This window comes from Pediculus humanus, genomic scaffold (genome assembly GCF_000006295.1).
Source record: "Pediculus humanus corporis 1103172107443 genomic scaffold, whole genome shotgun sequence".
Taxonomy (NCBI): Eukaryota; Metazoa; Arthropoda; class Insecta; order Psocodea; family Pediculidae; genus Pediculus; species Pediculus humanus.
In genome coordinates, this window is record NW_002987064.1 from 9207 (window position 1) to 29521 (window position 20315).

General features: G+C 25.6%; 3 protein-coding genes across 3 annotated transcripts; all 3 read left to right on the forward strand.

Moving 5' to 3' along the window:
• Positions 1-976: 976 nt before the first annotated feature.
• Positions 977-2701, forward strand: Phum_PHUM089270 (clathrin coat assembly protein ap-1, putative; the record flags this gene model as incomplete). Its single annotated transcript, XM_002423810.1, has 5 exons — positions 977-997; positions 1100-1390; positions 1512-1787; positions 1887-2387; positions 2477-2701. The coding sequence occupies 5 exons, from the start codon at positions 977-979 to the stop codon at positions 2699-2701; spliced, it is 1314 nt and encodes a 437-aa protein (XP_002423855.1).
• Positions 2702-6303: 3602 nt separating this feature from the next.
• Positions 6304-12416, forward strand: Phum_PHUM089280 (Paired AMPhipathic helix protein Sin3A, putative; the record flags this gene model as incomplete). Its single annotated transcript, XM_002423811.1, has 22 exons — positions 6304-6518; positions 6602-6806; positions 6897-7087; positions 7176-7299; positions 7398-7688; positions 7777-7893; positions 8025-8240; positions 8326-8640; positions 8720-8894; positions 8934-8993; positions 9070-9284; positions 9362-9519; positions 9598-9862; positions 9946-10195; positions 10302-10367; positions 10413-10474; positions 10682-10865; positions 10949-11118; positions 11205-11387; positions 11471-11623; positions 11713-12054; positions 12192-12416. The coding sequence occupies 22 exons, from the start codon at positions 6304-6306 to the stop codon at positions 12414-12416; spliced, it is 4182 nt and encodes a 1393-aa protein (XP_002423856.1).
• A 1609-nt stretch (positions 12417-14025) lies between these two features.
• On the forward strand, positions 14026-17052 carry Phum_PHUM089290 (uncharacterized protein; the record flags this gene model as incomplete). The annotated part of the gene is made up of 9 exons (XM_002423812.1): positions 14026-14082; positions 14206-14397; positions 14482-14616; positions 14774-14931; positions 15060-15210; positions 15326-15642; positions 15759-15864; positions 15955-16641; positions 16750-17052. The coding sequence occupies 9 exons, from the start codon at positions 14026-14028 to the stop codon at positions 17050-17052; spliced, it is 2106 nt and encodes a 701-aa protein (XP_002423857.1).
• Positions 17053-20315: the final 3263 nt, after the last annotated feature.

The following is a 20315-nucleotide window of genomic DNA, read 5'->3' on the forward strand; positions in this document are numbered from 1 at the left end:
ATAATAATCGTTTATTTATTTATTTTTGTGAGTGTTTCAACGGTTAATTTTTTTTTTTTAATTAATATATGTGTGCAAATTTAATATTTTTAATTATTTTTTTTAATAAATAAATTAAATCATCAGAAAAAATATTTGTTTTGCCGAGTTTTCAATGAATGTTTATTTTTAAAAAAAACTTAATCGCCGATATTTATTTTATATGAATTTAATTTAATTTATAAAAGTGATTATATAAATATAAAATTGTTTTGACAATTTAATTTATTAAGTTTGAATTTCATCAAAAAAAATAAAAAATTTTGTAACGTTGAGTTGAAAAATATTCAAAAAAAAAAAAAAAAAAGAGGGAACCGGATGTATCTCTATGGTTTAATAAATTTTCATAGAAATTCAATATGGCCGACCATTCTATTATAATTCTTAGAGGAAATTAATCGTTTTATATTTCCTTTTATTTAAATTTTTATTCTTTTACATTATATATATTTAAATTCTATTTCGCCTTTATATTGTAGTGTTTTTCTTATTGTTAAAAAAAAAAAACAAATATATTTAAATTATTTTAAATGTTTACATTATGATGTAGCCACGTTAAGTTAAATAATTATACTTTGTAAAATTATTATTTTACAATAAAATTACGACTTTATTCTCATAATCGGTAATTGTATGATTTTATTTCTAATTTTTTTTTACTAATGATTAGAGTGTACTTTATTTTCTTTACGTAAATTTTTACTATTTATTTCTATACGTGACATAATTAGTAAAATATTTTCCTCTTTACCAAGATAAATATATATAATTTTTTATTTAATTTATTTTTAATTTTTAACAACGTATTATGGTACCATTTTACTTAAAATATTTAATTTTTATAATTTATTTCCATAAATTAATTTACTAATTTAGAAAAGAAAGTATTGTTTGTTTAAGTATTAGTAAATTACACTTTCATACAGTGATATAGTAAATGTACAGTAATCTCTTGATAGTATAAATAATATAATTCGAAAAGTTTTAAACAAAAAATAAATTTACCACTACATTTATTTATTTAGTTAACTGCATTTATTGACATTTTTCTTATTTTCAGTTGTTGTTAAAAGTTTTATACAAAATGTCATCTTCTGCAATTTATATATTAGATGTTAAGGGAAAGGTTTTAATTTCAAGAAATTATAGAGGGGATATCGACTTGGGTGTTATAGAAAAATTTATGCCTTTATTAATGGAAAAAGAAGAAGAAGGATTATGTACACCTTTAATACATACAACAGAGTGCACATTTGCATTCATAAAATATAATAATTTATACATAGTTTCTACGACAAAAAAAAATGCCAATATTGCTTTGGTTTTTGTTTTTCTTCATAAAATAGTACAGGTAAAATATATTTTTTTAAAAGTTTTTCTTTATTATTAAAATAATTTTTTTAATTTATCTATTTAATGTATGCAATTTCAAAACTTTAAAAAAATTTTTTATATAAATTGTTTATTTTAAGGTCATGATAGAATATTTTAAAGAGTTAGAAGAAGAAAGTATAAGGGACAATTTTGTTGTAATATATGAGCTTCTTGATGAGCTTTTGGATTTTGGATATCCACAAACTACAGACAGTAAAATTTTACAAGAATATATTACTCAAGAGGGTCACAAATTGGAAATTCAACCGAGAATTCCAATGGCAGTTACAAATGCAGTATCATGGAGGTCTGAAGGAATTAAATATAGAAAAAATGAAGTTTTTCTAGATGTCATTGAATCAGTGAATATTCTTGTAAGATATAATTCAAACTTTTTCTATTATATTTTTTAAAAATTAATGTAAAATCCTTTATGTTGTGAACTTATTTAAAATTTTTATTTTTAATTTCAGGCAAATGCTAATGGAAACGTTCTTAGGAGTGAAATAGTTGGTGCTATTAAAATGAGAGTTTATTTATCGGGTATGCCTGAATTAAGGCTAGGTTTAAATGATAAGGTGTTGTTTGAAAGCACTGGTAGGGGTAAATCAAAATCTGTTGAGTTAGAAGATGTCAAATTTCATCAATGTGTGAGACTTTCAAGATTTGAAAATGATCGCACCATATCGTTTATACCACCTGATGGAGAATTTGAATTGATGTCTTATCGACTGAATACTCATGTGAAACCCCTAATATGGATTGAATCAGTAATTGAAAGACATGTTCACAGTAGAGTTGAATATATGATTAAAGCAAAATCACAATTTAAAAGGAGATCAACTGCCAATAATGTTGAAATAGTTATTCCTGTTCCTGCTGATGCAGATTCTCCAAAATTTAAGACAACAGTTGGAAGTGTTAAATATGCTCCTGAACAAAATGCAATTACATGGACCATAAAATCATTCCCAGTAAGAAGTTATTAGCAAATATTGTTAATGTAAATTTAAGACCTAATTTTTTAAAATAAATAAACTGTTAATTTTTTTTTTTTTTACAGGGAGGCAAAGAATACTTGATGAGAGCGCATTTTGGTCTTCCCAGTGTCGAGGGAGAAGATTCAGAAGGCAAGCCTCCTATACAAGTTAAATTTGAAATCCCTTATTTTACCACATCCGGGATACAAGTTAGATATCTAAAAATTATTGAAAAAAGTGGTTACCAAGCATTGCCCTGGGTTAGATACATAACTCAAAATGGTGACTATCAGTTAAGAACAAACTAATGTTGAATGATGAAGTTGAAAATTTAGCAGGATAATTATCATTCCGAAAAAATTGAAGACAGTTTAAAATCCGAAACAAAACTTATTGTTTGGTTTTCTTGATAATACAGTTATTAAAAAATAAAATTTTAACCTATTATTAAACTTATTGGTTGAAAGTTTCAATCCCTATTAAACATCTAATGTTAAAAAAATCATTTTAAATTGGAAGTAAAGAAAATACTTTTTTATTCCAAGATCATTGTTTGCTATTTTTTTTTTAATAATTTGCTTTCAATTGAAATCCTTATTTTAACAAAAATTCATTCCTAATCCTCCTATTAACATTTTTTTTTCAAATTCATAAGTTAAAATTAAAATTTTAATATCAATTATTCTTTTTCTTTACTTATTAATTCATTGAAATTAACTAAGTATCTTTCACTATAATTAAAAAATTGATGAATAAAATAAAATTATATTAAAAAAATAATTACGTGATTATTTTAAATAATTGTTCCAGAGAAACTATAAAATTCATATTATCTCAGACAAATAGATTTTAATTAATTAAAAAAAAAATAGACAGTACTACAATTTTAATATACACATAGGATGTAAGCAGTAATAATTCCGTTAAAAATTGCCATTTTTAACAAATTGATAAAAGTAAAATTTTATGTACTTTACAGTAAATTTATTTTTGTTAATTCAATAAAAATCGTTAATAATAATAATGATGAAATAAGCAGAAATTCCCTTGCAAAAAAAAACAACCACTATTAATTTTAAAGGGTGTTTACTTTTATCATAAACCAGTTAAGAAAAAGTATATAAAATTGATAAAACCATCTGGATGCAATTTCAAGTCGCGGAGGCATAAAAATCTAAATATTATTTGTACTTTTTTGTTCGACTAGGCCAATTATTTGTGAGAATGCCGTTAAAAAGTAAAATAAATAATTACATTAAAAATGAAATTTTATTTTCTTATATTAGTTTTAAAAAATTAAATTATTTAAAAATGCGAAATTACTTGCTTTTTAAAGTCAAATATACGTAATGATTTATTGTAAATCATAAAAGCGTCCTTTTTTTCTAACAGTGACGCACACCCATTTATGTTGATGTGGACTCGTCCGCGGAACAGTCCATTTTATGCTTGGCCCGCGCTCTGTGTCTGGCAATCGTTGTCTTTCGTCGGTTGTTTAGATATATATTTTTTATTTAAAAAATAGTTTATCTTTATGAAATAATGTTTTTATTGACTTGAGTGTTTTTAAAATTGCAGTAATACAATCTGTGCTAATGTGTTATCAATATTTTTTTATTTAACAGTGATATATAGAAAAAAAAAAAAAAATTAGATAAATATTCATGGGGTAAGTGTATACTGTGCTTAAACGATCAAAACAAACCGTATCAAGCTCAACAACTCTATAACTTTCTTTTCGTTTAACAATTATTTCATCTTTAGGGTATTTTTTTTTTATTGGTATTGCTTAATGTTTTTTTTTTTTGGCGGATGTGATGATGAAACCTTTACGTTAGCATTATTATAAATTTTTGAAAGAGTCTTAAGCCGACATCTCATACGATTTTTTGGTAATTGCTTAAAAATTTTCAGACTAAAATTTTTTTGTAATATTAATAAATTAACTAACTGTTGATACATGTTATTTTCCTTCTAAACATTGCCGATTTATTTAACCCAACGAGACAATTTTTTAAGGTCAACAAAGTATGCTTTACTACAATGCACACTATTCTGTAGTTTGTTTAATGTAAACAATGTTTAGCTTATATTAAACGGGATTTTGGTTAAATAATTTAATGAACTGCAGCAAAGAATGTAAGGTCCTTTTTTATATTTATTTCAACGAATATTTCGGCCTTATGGATGAAAGCTACCATGTTTGACATGCTCACCTGTATTGATTTCTATGCATCATATTTTGTGAGCAAGAACACTGCCACGTTGCCAAATTGAAGACATGTTTCTATAAATTTAAGATGGCTACTCTAAATTTATGTTATACTGCAGAAATTTTCAATAACTCGTAAAAATAAAATGTCGTTAAATTGTATCCGAAATCTTTCCGAGTCTTTTGAAATGAAACATTTTTAATTACGCAGTTCGAAATAAAATTTTACGAATGTTTTTAATCGTACATATCATTTAATTAAACTGTGTGCCTTTACATTTACCAACGTTTCATAAATCGTTTTTAATTTATTTATTTTTAATAACTGTTTACTTGAAATTGTTATTTTGACAAAGGTTGCGTTTGTACGTGTGAATTACCCTCGTTCGATCAAATTTACAAATTGAAAATAAAGAAAGAAAGAATACAAAATTATTATTCGACATTTTATGGTAATTAAGGAAAACGGTTAATAATTAATTAATTGTAAAACCTGATAATACTTAAGTGTTTTGGTTTCTGCACTTTTACCGTTCTATTTATGTTAAAAATATTCTTGGCAACATTGGATCTGGGACGAAGTGTATTTTTCACGACATATTATTTTTATAATATGTTAAACATGAATTTGTTGCTGAAATCATCTTATTTCGTTTAATGCAGTCATGGCATCTTTTCAGTGATCAAAAAATTAGTTGAGTTGAATTTCTCGAATTTATTTTTCTTATGAGTATTTACCGATTAAGTAAGAGTATGCGTATAATTATGTGTATCTCTTCGTCGTATTCGTTGTTTTTTTTTTTTTTCTTATTAGTTTTTTATAATTAATTTGAGTGTGCGTCCTATTCTATAAAAAAAAAAAAAAAAAAAAAAAAAAAAAAATTATTTTTAAAGGCTACTACTTTATTTAAATTATTAAAAAGATTGATTTTATAGTTTATGTGTTCTTTTTTTTAGAAAACAATACAATGAAATATTGCTTGAGTGTGATGTTAAAATGCATTTTGGTTTTGTATTTTTGGAACTTATCTTTAATCGCGTATCCCACTTGATCGTGACTTTGGATTAATCTTTGGGAAGGTATGTTGGGTTACAAAATTTATAAAAATATTTGATTAAACAAAAAAAAAAAAGATTCTTAAAAAATTTACAAACAATCAAAAGGTATTTGAAAAATTTATTTCCAGATGAAAGTTTTATATTTTTTTATATGTGCAAGAGTGTAAGTGATGTTTTTAAAAAGAAAATTCATTCTTGTTCGCATATAAATAAAATAATAAAAACAAAAGACTAAATTATTAATATTTATGACTCTGTAATACTACTACTATTTAAATTTTTAATAAATACATAATCTGAGATAGATTAAATGAACCTTTATTTATATATAAACTTTAAGAAATAATAATTATAATTGGTTTGGTCTTTCCCTTTACTCTGTAAATTACGAAGCATTATTTTCATTAATCTTTTTTAAAATATTTTATTGCTTTTTCACATTTTCCAGATTTTTTTTGTGTTGTGATCTCATTGCTGCTGTTAATTTGAAAAAAAAATTGTACAAAATGTTTATGCGATATAATTTTAAAATTTTAACCTTAAAAAAAATTCTTTATTATTATTTTTTTTTTTTTTTTTTTTTAGATAAGTTTTAAACTGATCACTTACATCTTGCTATAGTAAAAATAATTTACTGCTATGAAAAGACTTCTAGATGAAGGACCAACATCAGGCCCTGGGCCTGGAAAGGAAGGATTATATGCGAGAGCAACACCTATGTCTCCTCCTCATCATTTGCTCGGAAATAATATTTCATCTGGTACGCAATCAATGATGACAAATGTGCAAAGTGTGCTTCATTTAACAACTAATCATCCCACACAGCCTGGAAGTTCAGCTCCCAACATAATCAGGTAACTACATATATAGTAAATTTGCATTTTACTTATACTCATGTATAAAATAATATTAAAAATTTTTGCACTTTTTATTTTAGTGGTCAGCCATCGAATGTTGCGCAGCATACAAATCCACCTATTCATTCCACTGGATCTTTGCAAAATTATTCGAAAGATGGTGGTAATCCTGGTCTTGCTACAGTTCAATATCAGTATAGTGCTTTACCATTGCCTACTAAAAATAATGTACATAATTTACCAGGTCAACCTCATGCAGCTCAACCTCTTCATTTAAGACATAAGGTAAAGGTGGTTATTCTATTTTAGTCTTAATGAAAATGTCTTATTTTAAAAAAAGTATTGGTTTAAATGAAAAAAATTTCCAAATTTAAGGTTCATGCCAGCAGCGGTGTATCTTCTCAAGGTCCAGGTACTCCTCCCAGTGGCACACCTCAATCAAATTTTCAAAAATTAAAGGTGGAGGATGCCTTATCTTACTTGGATCAAGTGAAATTAAAGTTTGGTAGTGAGCCTCAGGTTTATAATGATTTTTTGGATATAATGAAAGAATTCAAATCTCAAAGGTTGGGATTGAAATAAATTTAAAATAATGTAACATTACCGCCTTTTTTACTAAACTGAATTATTAAATTTAAAACTTAAATTTTCCAGTATTGATACGCCTGGTGTGATCCAAAGAGTTTCGAATTTATTTAAAGGACACCCAGAATTAATTGTTGGCTTCAACACGTTTTTACCTCCTGGTTATAAAATAGAAGTTCAATCGAACGAACAGGTTCGTAATATTAAATTTTTTTAAAAATAGTTTTAGTAGTTTTTACCATCAATTTTTTTTTTTTAAATTAATAATATGAAAAACGTTTTACTTTTTAGGGGTTTGCATTTCAAGTTTCTGTGTCGATGCCAAGTCCAACAGCTGCAACAAACACTCTTATACAAACTTCTCATCATTCTATACCAAGCGGGGGGCAAAATGATATGATTCCTTTACTCCAAAACGTTTCTAAGCACAATAGCAATAATTTAAATTCACATTCTGGTCGAGGAACTCCTCCTCAACAAACCAATGCTCATTATTCACATCAACAAACATCGGCGGGAACCAACAATATTTTACGGGGCCCTTCTCCGGCTCCTGGTCCTTCTCATTTGTCTATAACTCCGGTTCGTTAACTATATACCGTTAACAGTTGTTTTTAAATTGGATTTTTTTTTTCACTTTTAATTTTTTTTTTTTTTTCCATTATTTTAGCAACAAGCACATTTAGCAGTTTCTCATGCTTTAAGCAATGTAGATTCAGTTCATCCTACTCCTCAAAGTCAACCAGTTGAATTTAATCATGCTATTAATTATGTTAATAAAATTAAGGTTGGTTTTTTTGTTTTGGCGCGTTTTTTTTTTTTTTTTTTTTTTTTTTGACGTTTCTTTAAAATCACCGTCAAATACGGTTTTTAATAAGCAATCATAGGCAAAATAAATTTGATTGTTTTCATTTGTAGAATCGATTTCAAGGTCAGCCCGATAAATATAAAAGGTTTTTAGAAATTTTACACACTTACCAAAAAGAGCAAAGAAATATTAAAGAAGGGACCAGCGGTCCTGGTAAACATTTAACGGAGGCTGAAGTTTATTCGCAAGTATCTAAATTATTTGAACATCAAGAAGATTTGCTAGCGGAATTTGGTCAATTTTTGCCTGATGCAACCAGTCACTTGGTAAATTTCATTTTATTTTTTTTACATAAAAATTTAATGATGGAATTACACTTTTAAATATATATTATTTCCGTTTTAATTGTAGAATTCTAGAAATGTTCCCGGAGTAGAACATCAAAACATTGTGAGAAAGTCGGCCAATATGAAATCATCAAACTACGCATTAAACGTTTCTAGAGATTCAAATTATATTCAAACCGTCCCCGATAGGGAAGCACCTAGAGGTCCATTGGTAGGTTCGGGACCTGTAAATAAACAATCTCATTCTCAATTGAAGAGGTCTTCAAGTTTTTCCGCCTCTGGCATACAGAAAAAACACAAAATTGCTTCTTGGAGAGATGTTACTTTGGCGGATGCAGCTAAATACGCTAGTTTAAGTGATTATGGATTTTTTGATAAAGTAAGCATAACCTCTATTTTAAAAAATTTCTTTCATCATTTGATGGTCGGAATATTAATTTATAAAAATAAAAATTTAGGTTCGAAAGTCGTTGAAAAATCAAGAGGTTTATGAAAATTTTCTAAGATGTTTAACTTTGTTTAATGAAGAAATCATTTCGAAAAGTGAACTGGTTCAGTTGATCACTCCTTTTCTCGGACGATTTCCTGAACAATTGCGTTGGTTTAAAGATTTCGTAGGGTTTTCCGAATCAAGTGGCATTCAAAATACCGTCAATCACAACATCAACGTAGAGCACGTTCCCAATAACTTGAGACAGGATCGTCCCACGGGAGATTTAGCCATGGAAATCGGTAATTATTTTAATTAAGATTTTAAGTTTAAATTATTTCGTTAGACGCCATTTTCGTCACATTTTACGATTTTTAGATTACTCTACGTGTAAACGTCTTGGTGCGAGTTATTGTGCGCTTCCAAAGTCTTATGTACAACCTAAATGCTCCGGACGTACTGCTTTATGCAAAGAAGTTTTAAACGATACATGGGTTTCTTTTCCGAGTTGGTCTGAAGATTCAACTTTTGTGACGAGTAGGAAAACACAATATGAAGAATATATTTATAGATGCGAAGACGAAAGATTTGAGGTAATAATCATCAATTTCATTATATAAATTTTTTAAAATAATTGTTTATATTTTATTTTATTTTATTTTTTTTACAGCTGGATGTAGTTATTGAAACAAATGGAGCTACCGTCAGAGTTTTGGAAGCTGTTCAGAAAAAAATATCACGAATGTCTCCAGAAGAAGCTCAGAAATTTAGATTAGATGACACATTAGGAGGTACTAGTCCTACAATCCACGTTCGTGCACTAAAAAGGTATTTTATTATAATATTTTTGCATTTTTTTTATAAAAATTAAAACATTAAAAAAAAATTCTATCTATTACGTTATAGGGTTTACGGAGATAAAGCTTCGGATATGCTTGACGGTTTGAAAAAGAATCCACTAGTTGCTATACCGGTAGTATTAAGAAGGCTTAGAGCAAAGGAAGAAGAATGGCGAGAAGCTCAAAAAGGTTTTAATAAATTATGGAGAGAACAAAATGAAAAATATTATTTAAAAAGTTTGGATCATCAGGGAATGAATTTTAAACAGAGTGATTTAAAGGCTCTTCGATCAAAGGGTTTATTTAATGAAATTGAAACTTTATTCGATGAGGTAACGACAATTAATTAATTTTTTTTTTTTTTTTATCATTACCTGATATTTTTATATTAAATTAATTGCGTTTCATGTTTCAGCGGCACGAGCAAAACGAAGAGAATAATTTGGATTCCGGTCAAATAATTACCGGTCCTCATTTAATTTTACAATATAAAGATAAAAGCATTCTCGATGATGCTGCTAATTTACTAATTCATCATGTGAAAAGGCTGAGCGGAATTCAAAAAGATGACAAACATAAAATGAAATTAATATTAAGACATTTTATTCCTGATTTATTTCATCATACGAGGCAAGAGCTGAGCGATGATGAAAAAGATAGTTTCGGTAAGTTTTTATTATTATTATTATTATTGTCGGCTCTGTTACAATCGGAATTTTGTAAGTTTTTTTTTTTTTAATTTTGTGTTTCCTTTTGTGTTAATTTCCACAGATGATAAAGATGATATGGAGGTGTTTACATCTTTAGGCAACGAAAAGAATTCCGAGCAACTTAGTAGTAACAATAACGAAACAAAACCTATCATAACTCTGGGAAAAGAAGAAAAGCCAAAAAATAATACAAATCTTTGTAACGGAGGAGGACCTTTATCATCGAAACCCGACGTACCAGCACCACCACCACCACCACCACCTAATTCTGGAATACTTGCAATGAAAAAAGAACCGGAAGAACATTCAATAATTCACAATGGAAACTCTTATCATCCGGTAAACATAATGTATTTTCGTACGGGCAATCCGTCGCTTGCCCCTTTCAGAGTAAAATAATAATAATAAAATTTTAATTGATTAATTTTTTTTACTACTTAGGACGAAAGTTATTCGTTATTCATGGCAAATAATAATTGGTATTTATTTCTTCGACTCCACCACATTTTGTGCGAAAGATTGACAAAGATGTACGAAAGAGCTTGCATTTTATCAGAAGAAGAAGCCAAATATAAAATGGATAGAAAAGAATCTACTAGTCTTGCATTGAGATTAAAACCGAGAAGTAAGACTCTTGTTCACTTATTTATTTTTTTTTGTTTTTTTGTGGAACCTAAAAAGTTACGTCAGATCATTCAATAATTTTAGGTGAAATTGAAGTCGAAGATTATTATCCGGCATTTTTAGAAATGATAAAAAATGTTTTGGACGGAAACATGGATAGCAACGCTTACGAGGATACCCTGAGAGAAATGTTTGGAATTCACGCTTATATCGCCTTTACGATGGATAAAGTCGTGACGTATGCCGTGCGTCAGGTATATAATAATAATAATAATTTTTTTGTGTTTACTAAAATCTTGTTTTTAATAAAAATGATTAATTTTAATTTTAATTAATTCAGCTTCAGCACATCGTTTGCGACGAAGCACCGCAGGAATGCATTGAAATATTTCATCAGGAATTGAAAAGAGGTGGAGCCGGTGGATTTTGTTCGACGGCTCACCAAAGAGTTCACGCAGAAATGGCTTATCAAAAACGTTTAGAACAAATTCTTGCCGATGAAAATTGTTTCAAAATATATATCGTGAGTTTATTAATTTTATCATCATGTCGTATCGTTGAATTTTTAATTTTTATTATTATTAATTTTATTAATTTTTCAAACAGTATAAAATTGATTGCAAAATCACTTTCGAGTTGTTGGATAACGAAATGGAAGAACCCGAACCGGCAAATGAATCGGAAAAATGGGCGAATTACGTCAACAATTACGCTTCGAGCATTCGTAATAATCCGGACGATGATGAACACAGTTTAGAAGTAAGAATAAGATGATTTAATAAATGAAAACGTGAAAAGTCTCGTCAATTTTAAAATTATCATTATTATTCGTTGTTTCCTCCTTTCAGTTGAATGACTTGCCGAGGTCGGAAAAACCAGTATTCTTGCCCCGAAATGCAAGGTCATGGAGAAAATTGTACGCGAAGCAAAAATTCGGTTCGAAGCAAGAGGGAGAGTCGGGAAAAGACAAAGACGCGGATAAAAATAATGAGAAATCGGAGGAGGAGGATGGAATTAAAAGAGAAGAGAAAAGTCCTCCCTCTCGCATTGTCGTACCTGAGGTCGAATCCTGCATATCGGCCTACGACAATTCCGAGTGTCGATTCAATCTTAATTCTTATAAAATATTATTTGTTATAAATAAAGAGAATTTGTTGTATAAAAAAAATGCTTTCAGCAAAGCAAAAAAAGTGAGTGTGAAAGAAAAAAGTTTTTTTTTTTTTTTTTTCATTAATTTTTATGCTTAAAAATTTACGGTTGGTTTAATTTTATTATTAATAATTTTAATTATTATTATTATTGTTGTTGTTGTTGTTGTTGTTTTCAGTCTCATCCGTGGTTGACAAAAAGTAAGAATAAAAAATTTAAAGCGTGGAACGATAGATGGGTGGAATGTAACGTTGCCGATCAGGAATTGAAAAATTGTACGGATTGGCTCATGGGAAAAGGAAGTGACGTAGTGCCCAACAGGACGAAAATATTAACGGACAACGATCTGACAAAACCTCCTTATGTTCCTTATAATCGTTATAAAGTTGAAAAGTTGGAGTGAAATGTGTGTGTGTGTGTGTGTGTTTTGGTGGTTGTATATTTTTTTTTTTTTTGGAATTTGTCACAGTGCACACTTGGCTATTATTATTATCATCATTCTCCCCCCCTCTCCCTCTCCCTTTCCCTCCGTTTAAAAAGAAAAAAATTTACAAATTAATTTTTTTTTTTTAAAAAAAACTTTACTCAATAGTTTGTCGATACAAAGGATCGAATGCTTATTATTTTATTTTTATTTTTTAATTATTATTATTATTATTATTTTTTTTTTTAAAAATGCTGTAACGTTTTCTATTTTTTTGAATTCCGAAAAATTTCATTCGGGTGAAAATGAAGACAAAAGAAGAAGAGAAGAGAAAAGGGGGGAAAAAGTAAAAGGAAAAAACTTTAAAAAAGAATATAAATAATAAATAAATAAATAATTTTTTTTTTTTTTAAACTGTGTATATGAAAAATTAAGTGCTTTAAATTCAGGTGGTGAAATAAGCAAAAATGAAACAGTATAAGAAAAAACTTGATAAATTTTATTTTATACTTGAAAGTTTATGTACATAATATATACAGGAAAAGAAGAAAAAAAGAAAAAAAAATTAAGCCAGTTGGTACAAAAAATATCTTTTCAAGATTTTATATTTTTGAAAAAGAGAGTATTAGGTTATTATAAAATGTGAAAACAAAAACAAAACATAAAAAAGGGGCGTTGACCTCTTAAAAATATAAAAAAAAAAACTTTAAAAAAAAAAAAAAATTTTTTTAACTTTTTTAAAAATAATTTTAGTAAAAAAAAAAATTAATAATAATAATAATAAGGTTTAACGAACGACCTTATTATTATTATTATTATAAAAAATAATATTTAATATTATTATTATTTTTATTATTATTATTATTATTATTATTAATTTTTTGTTTTCTTTTTTAATATCAGTTGGACAATTTAAATTAATGAGTATAATTTTTTTTTTTTTTTTGTTTTTTTTTTTGAATAATGATGAAAAAACGTAAAGTTGTAAAGCTGTTATGAGTATATATTGTACAGTACATTTAAAAAAAAAAAAAAAACTCATTTTTCTTTTCTTTTTTTTCTTTTTTTTTTTTTTCAATTCATTTTACTTTGCCAAAATAAAAATATTTTTCTTTTAAAAAAAAAAAAAAAAATATACATAAAAAAAAAAAAAAAAAATTGATTTGGTTTTTGATATCTTTCCTTGTTTTTAAATTTAAATTCAAATTCCTTTAAACCTGTTACTATTATTATTATTATTATTTATGTAGATGAGTATTATTTACATAAGTTAAACGTATTTTTATCATTAATATTTTACGAATTGTAATTAAAATAATAATTTTCTTAATATTATTACCCGAAATTATGAAAAATATGAGCCAAAAAAAAATGGCGGTTTTTGTTAGACTGGGTTTACTTTTGGGTTACCATGGCGACAGCCTATCATTAATAAGTTGAACGGCCCGCAGCGCTGTCGTTTTTACAATTCTTTACTACTACAGGTAATTAATTAAAATCAAAATGGGTGACAGAATGTACAAGTTATATATTTTTAATAATGATTTTTCAATAATATAATATCAAATAGTATGATGTTGTTTGAAAAATGTCATATGAGAAGCTTTTGGATCAAACAGAAGATGGTGTAGATCCTAGAGTTCAAGTAATTTATATTATTTTTTAAATAACATTACTGTTTTTTTTTTTCTATTCTTTATTATTATTATTTATTACATGCCTTTTTTTTTTAAAAAAATTAATTAAACTTTTTTATTATTATTTTTAGGTTGAATTAGAAAGACTGAATAGCTCAACTGATGAAATAAATAAATTAGAAGTAGATTTAGATGAAGCTAGAAATCAATTTCGTCAGTTGTTGCAGGAAAGTACTAGTCAAATTGAGAGCTGTGCAAAAAAGTTAGGAAATTGTATTGTTAAAGTTAGGCCTTATTATGATGCTAGGTTTCAAGCAAAGGAGGTAAAATAAAACATTGTTAAAGTTATAAAAAGCTTTACTTTAAAGCAAAAGAGAAATTTGACTTTTTTTTTTATAATGTTGTAGGCTTTGCAAGAAGCTCAAAAGGCAGCTGCAAATTTTGAAAGAGCCAATTCAGCTCATGCAGCCGCAAAAGAAATGGTGTACTTAGCCGAAGAAGGTTTGAAAGCAGAGGGTAGAACTTTTGATCATGCTTGGCAGGTTTGTTTAACTTTTTTTATTTGTGGTAACTAAAAATAATTAAATTAATCTTCCTTCTAAAAATAATTTTAAGTACTTACTAATGTAGTTTATTGTGAACAAAGTTTTTTTTATAATCAAATAAATTTAATAAATTTATTTTGTGTAACTCTTCCAGGAAATGTTAAATCATGCTACAATGAGGGTGAATGAATCTGAAGCAGAAAGAACAAAATGTGAAACAGAGCACAAGAAAACATCGCAAAATTATCAACTTATCGAAATGAAAGTTTGTGTCCTGCAAAAAGAATTAAAGCGAGCAATAACTAAATCAAGGTACGAATAATTATTTCTAATTTAGAAAATATTTTATAAATGTTTCAAAACTTTATTTTAATTCATATTTTTTTATTTTAAAAAAACTTTTCAATTTGTTTTACATACATGTTATTTTTTTTTTCTAGGCCTTACTTTGAATTAAAAATTTACTACAATCAACTTCTTGAAAAGCAAAAAGCAAAGGTTAAAAGTTTAGAAAAGCAAGTTGCAGATGTTAAATTAACTTATTCTCATACTCTTAAAAATTTGGAACAAATCAGTGATGAAATTCATAGGGTAAAGTCACAAAATAACTCTCTCTCTCTCTCTCTCTCTCTCTGTTTAAGTATTTATGTTAATTAAATTATGGAAAAATTACTTAATAAGTTGGTATTTGTTAATTATTGTTTAGACCAGGCAAAAAAATAGACAAGTTAGAAGTATAGAATCTAAAGCGCCACCGGATGGTATGGAATCAGATAATAGTTTTCCGTGTGAAATTTGTCGTTTAAAAAATATATCAGGCTGTGCCAAAAGTTACAAATGCTTCCACGCGAATCGAAATAACGATAATAAATTAGAATCGGAAATGGAATCAGATGGAAACACCGATAATTGTAATATTCGAGAAACAAATAAAATATTATCACCTGTATCGGAAACTCATTCGAGTAATCCAACCTATTCGTCAAATACGAGAGTTTCTTCTCAGCCTGATACCGATACATGGTCAGAATATTCTGATGATAATTTAGAAGGTAAATTTAAATTTTTCCTTTTTTTTTCTTTTCAAAAACAAATAAAAATTTAATTAACGTCATTTTTTTTTTAGCTTCTCGTAATAGTGAAAATGAATCATCATTAACAGGACCGCCCGATACAGAATCCGAAGAGGAAACTTTTAAATTTTCCGAAACTCATAATTTCAATGGTGGATCCGTATCTCGCGATGTGAGAAATTTTTAAATTTTTCTTTTACTTTTTCCTGATGTGATTGAAAAAAATAAATTTTAATTTGTTTTTTTTCCTCCCCCCCCCCAGAACAACATAATTTCGGATATAATGGGATCCGGGGATTCAAAATCGAAATCAAACGAAGTATTTACCGATGGTATTTTCGGTTCGAAAAATGTAAAAATTTTCCAAGGAGACGATGATGATTTGGAAAAAAATTTCAATTCATCATGTTTCGAAGGAATCGGAATATGCAGTTTTCCAATCGATACGGAATTAAATATTGATTTTACTAAAAAAAAATCACAAGTTCCTGAAATAAGTTCGACTCAAAGTTGGACGGAAATCAAATTACATTCGCCGGAAGAAGAAATTTTTTCGACCGTTAAATGCGTTCGCTCTGGTAAAAATAAAAATGAACTCGAAGAAGAATTCGATATTCCTTATTCACCTTTGACCACAGAACCGGAAGGTGATAATCCGAATACGTTGAAAAAAGCCGGTAAAAATTTGAACGAAGATTCGTTTAACGGGAGTTTAATGGCGAAAAATGAAAATTTAAACGACATCGAAGGCTACGGTTCGAAAAGTTTGAAAGGAACACCGAAAAAGCTCAACATTCGAAGGCAAAGCCTGGATGTTTTATGGAACAGTGCTGCTGGAGAAAAATTCAAAGAGATTTTATCTCAGAGCATAATGAAATTGAATATATCATCGCTCACGGAAAAAAAATTAAACGAGGGGAAATTTATCGACGAAACGGAATTTACTCGGGTAAGTAAGTTAAAAAAAAAAAAAATTAATTTTTAAATCTATTCAATACCACAGCCAATCAATCAATCGATCAATTATTGTTTTTAATTTCCAAAATAAAATTTACAGTTGAAAAATTCATGTAAAAATGAGAAAGAAACCGCGGATTCGGATTGCGATTCAAACGCGGGTAATCAATTCGGTATAAATTTATTCAATAAGAAAAATAAAACGGAAAACGATGGGAAAACATTTTCGAACGATAAGAAAAAGTGTAAAAATCAAGAATCACTTCCGGTCCACATCGGAAATTTCATATCGAGAAAAGAAAAATTATTTATTAAAAAACCTCCTAATTCGTTGGAAAAAACATTGAATAATTTAAACGCCGATGAAGAATCAAATTCCGATAGCGAAAGCATAACTTGGTAAATAATAATAATAATAATAATAATAATAATAATAATAATAATAATCATGGCCTCATGTTTTTTTTTTTTTTTTTTCTCTCCATTAAATTAAATAATTTATTTTATTAATTTTATTAAAGCTCCGACATGCTCACGGATGAACAATTATCATCATTAATACTGGATAGAGATCTTGCAGAAATTTATCAGGATATAATTTAAGTGTGTCCAACATAACAAAACAAAACAAAATTTTGTTTTTTACCAACCAAAAAAAAAAAAAAAATTTGTAAATTATTATTTATTATTATTTTAAATGTAAAAAAAATATTTTTAAAATGTTTTTTAATTATTATTATTATTATTATTATTAATTTTTATCAAGAAAAGATATAAATATATATTTATTTATATACGAATGCGAATTGTAAAGAAATTATTAATTTGTCTAAACTATAAAAAAGTTTAATTTTGTAACAAAATTTTTAAGAATTTATTTTTATTTATTTATTTATTTATTTTTTTGAACGTAATAACGCACGTTAAAATTTTCGTGGTTTATTAATAAATAAATAAAGAAAGAAAAAAAGAAAATGGCGGATCGACAATTAAATTAAATTATTTTCGGCTCAAAAATCGTTGGATTATATTCGTTTATTCTTTTTAATTTTAATATTTCGTAACATTTTAAATAATAAGATAAAATATTGTGATGAATACACTTAAAATTAGCAATTCAGATGAGATAAAGACAAAAAAAAAAAATTCGTCTGCTATGCGTAATCAAATAAATTTTATTTAAAATAAATCATCAAAAATGTTATTAAGCTTATAATAATTAATAGTTGTTAATCATTATTTATTTATTTATTTATTTATTAGCACGTTAGACGATTAGATAAAAGAAAAAAATGTTATTAAATTTATTATTATTATTATTATTATTAAAAAATAATAATTATTGCATAATAATAATAACTAATAATAATTTGAAAGTTAGTAATTGCCTAATTAAAAATAAAATTTTTGTATAAAAATTGCTTCGCAAAATAAATTCCAAATATAATTTATTTATATCGATTTTAATAATAATAATAATAATAATAATAATATAGCGTTACCTAGATAATAATAAGCTTTAATTAAAAAATTCTTTTTAGGTGTGTTCACAATGTAAAAAAAAAAAAAAAATTTTAAATTTAAAGCAATAAAATTTTTTATCCCATCGTTTTTAATTAAATAATTTTATTTATTTATTTATTTCGATTTTATTTTTTCGGTTAATATTATTATTTAAATAAATTTTTATTTGTAAAGTTAATAATAATAACGATTTCGATATTAAAATGATGATAATGTTAATTAAATAAAAAAAAAAACGAATGATGATAAATACTCACTCACTTACTACTATAATAACGAAAAAAATAACCACAAATAATTAATTAATTATTTTGTTATGAAAATAATAATAATAATAAATAAATAAAATTATAATTTTTATTTTTATAGGGATTCCTTCCTAAAAAAAAAAAAAAAAAAAAGTAAAAAAAATTATTTTTTTTATTAATAATAAAATAAAACGCGGTTTGTCCATTCCAAAAAAAATTTTCTACCATTTATTTATTTATTAATAATTAAAATTTATTATTATTAAATTTTACTAACAATTTTTTTATTAATGTAAATTTAAATTAAAATTGTATTTAATTAATTAATTTATTTATTTATTTATTTACAAATTTTTTATTTAAAAAAAAAAAAAAAAAAAAACGCATAATTAATATTTTTATAGATAGGAAAGTACTCATCGATGAATAAATAAAAAAAATATTTAATTAATTTATTTATTTATAAATAATAATAATAATAATAAATTGTTTATTTATAAAACAAAGAGTATATATATTAAAGTTATTTTCAAGGTCAACGGTTAACGACTCCATTATTATTAACGTAATTTAAATTAAATTTAAATTTTTTTTCATTGTGATTTGGGTAAACGAGTCGTTTTTATAATAATAATAATAATAATAATAATAATAATAATAATAATAATAATTGAAAAATTTATTAAAAATTTTAATTAAATGTTATTATTACATTATAATAATAAATAAATAAATAAATAAATAAATTTGTTTTGATTGATTAAATTGATTTTTTTTTTTTTTACTATTATCATTGTTCTTATCAATACTACACGCGATTAAATTTATTTATTAGAATAATAATAATTTTAAATAATAAGAACGAAATTAATTTATATATTTTGAAAATATTAAGTAATAATAATAATAATAATGATTGGTTTAGAAAAACACAAAGACACGATATTAAAACAAGAGTTAGGCCCTTGTAAGATTCTTTCCATGCCAACCCGACCAGTTTGTGACGTAATTTTTAACATTATGCATTGATATTGTTGATTCTATTCAAAGAGAACATTACAAGTGAGTTTTTGAGTGAGTTTTTTTTTTTTTTTTAATAAATTAGTAGTAGTAGTAATAATAATAATAATAATTTTCTTTTTTCTTTTTTTTAAATGTCATATTAAATTGAATTTTAACTTGGGTAATTAGTAAACGTGTAAATAATTGTTTCGAATCGTTTTTTTATTCTCAAAGTTATGTATCGTTATCATTTAATAATCTTTTTGCGTTTTTAGTTATTAAATTTTGCGCAATATTTAAAATAATAAAAAAATTTATTTTGTTGTTGTTACAATGTTGATACAACTAAAATAATATTTATTTATTTATTTTTTTTAAAATAAATTTTACACTAATTGTTGTATTTGAGGAAAAAATAATTATTAGGCTATTTATTATCTCTTATTAAATAGGTTATCACACATATCAATTAATAATAAATAAACTCTTCGAAAAGAAAAAATTTTTTTTGGATTATTTTTACCTGTGAATGAATGACAACAATAATTTTCTCTTTTTTATCTTTTTTTTTTTAGTTTATATCGTTATTATTATTATTATTATTTATTAATTAATTAATAAATTAAACGTTAAATAATGTGTTGATTATTTTAATAACGAGTAATAAATAAATAAATTCGTTTATTTAATCGAAAATAAATCGGATGTTATTTGTAAATTATTAAAAGTTATTGTCGTAAAATTAAAAAAGGGGTAAATAAAAATTGTCGCGAAAATGGGGTTATTTGTCGCATTATTACAAAATAAACCTTTTCTTCTGCTTATTTATTTTTGATTCATTATCTTAATATAACAAAATTAATATTCATTATTCTTTTCATTTCTTTTCTTT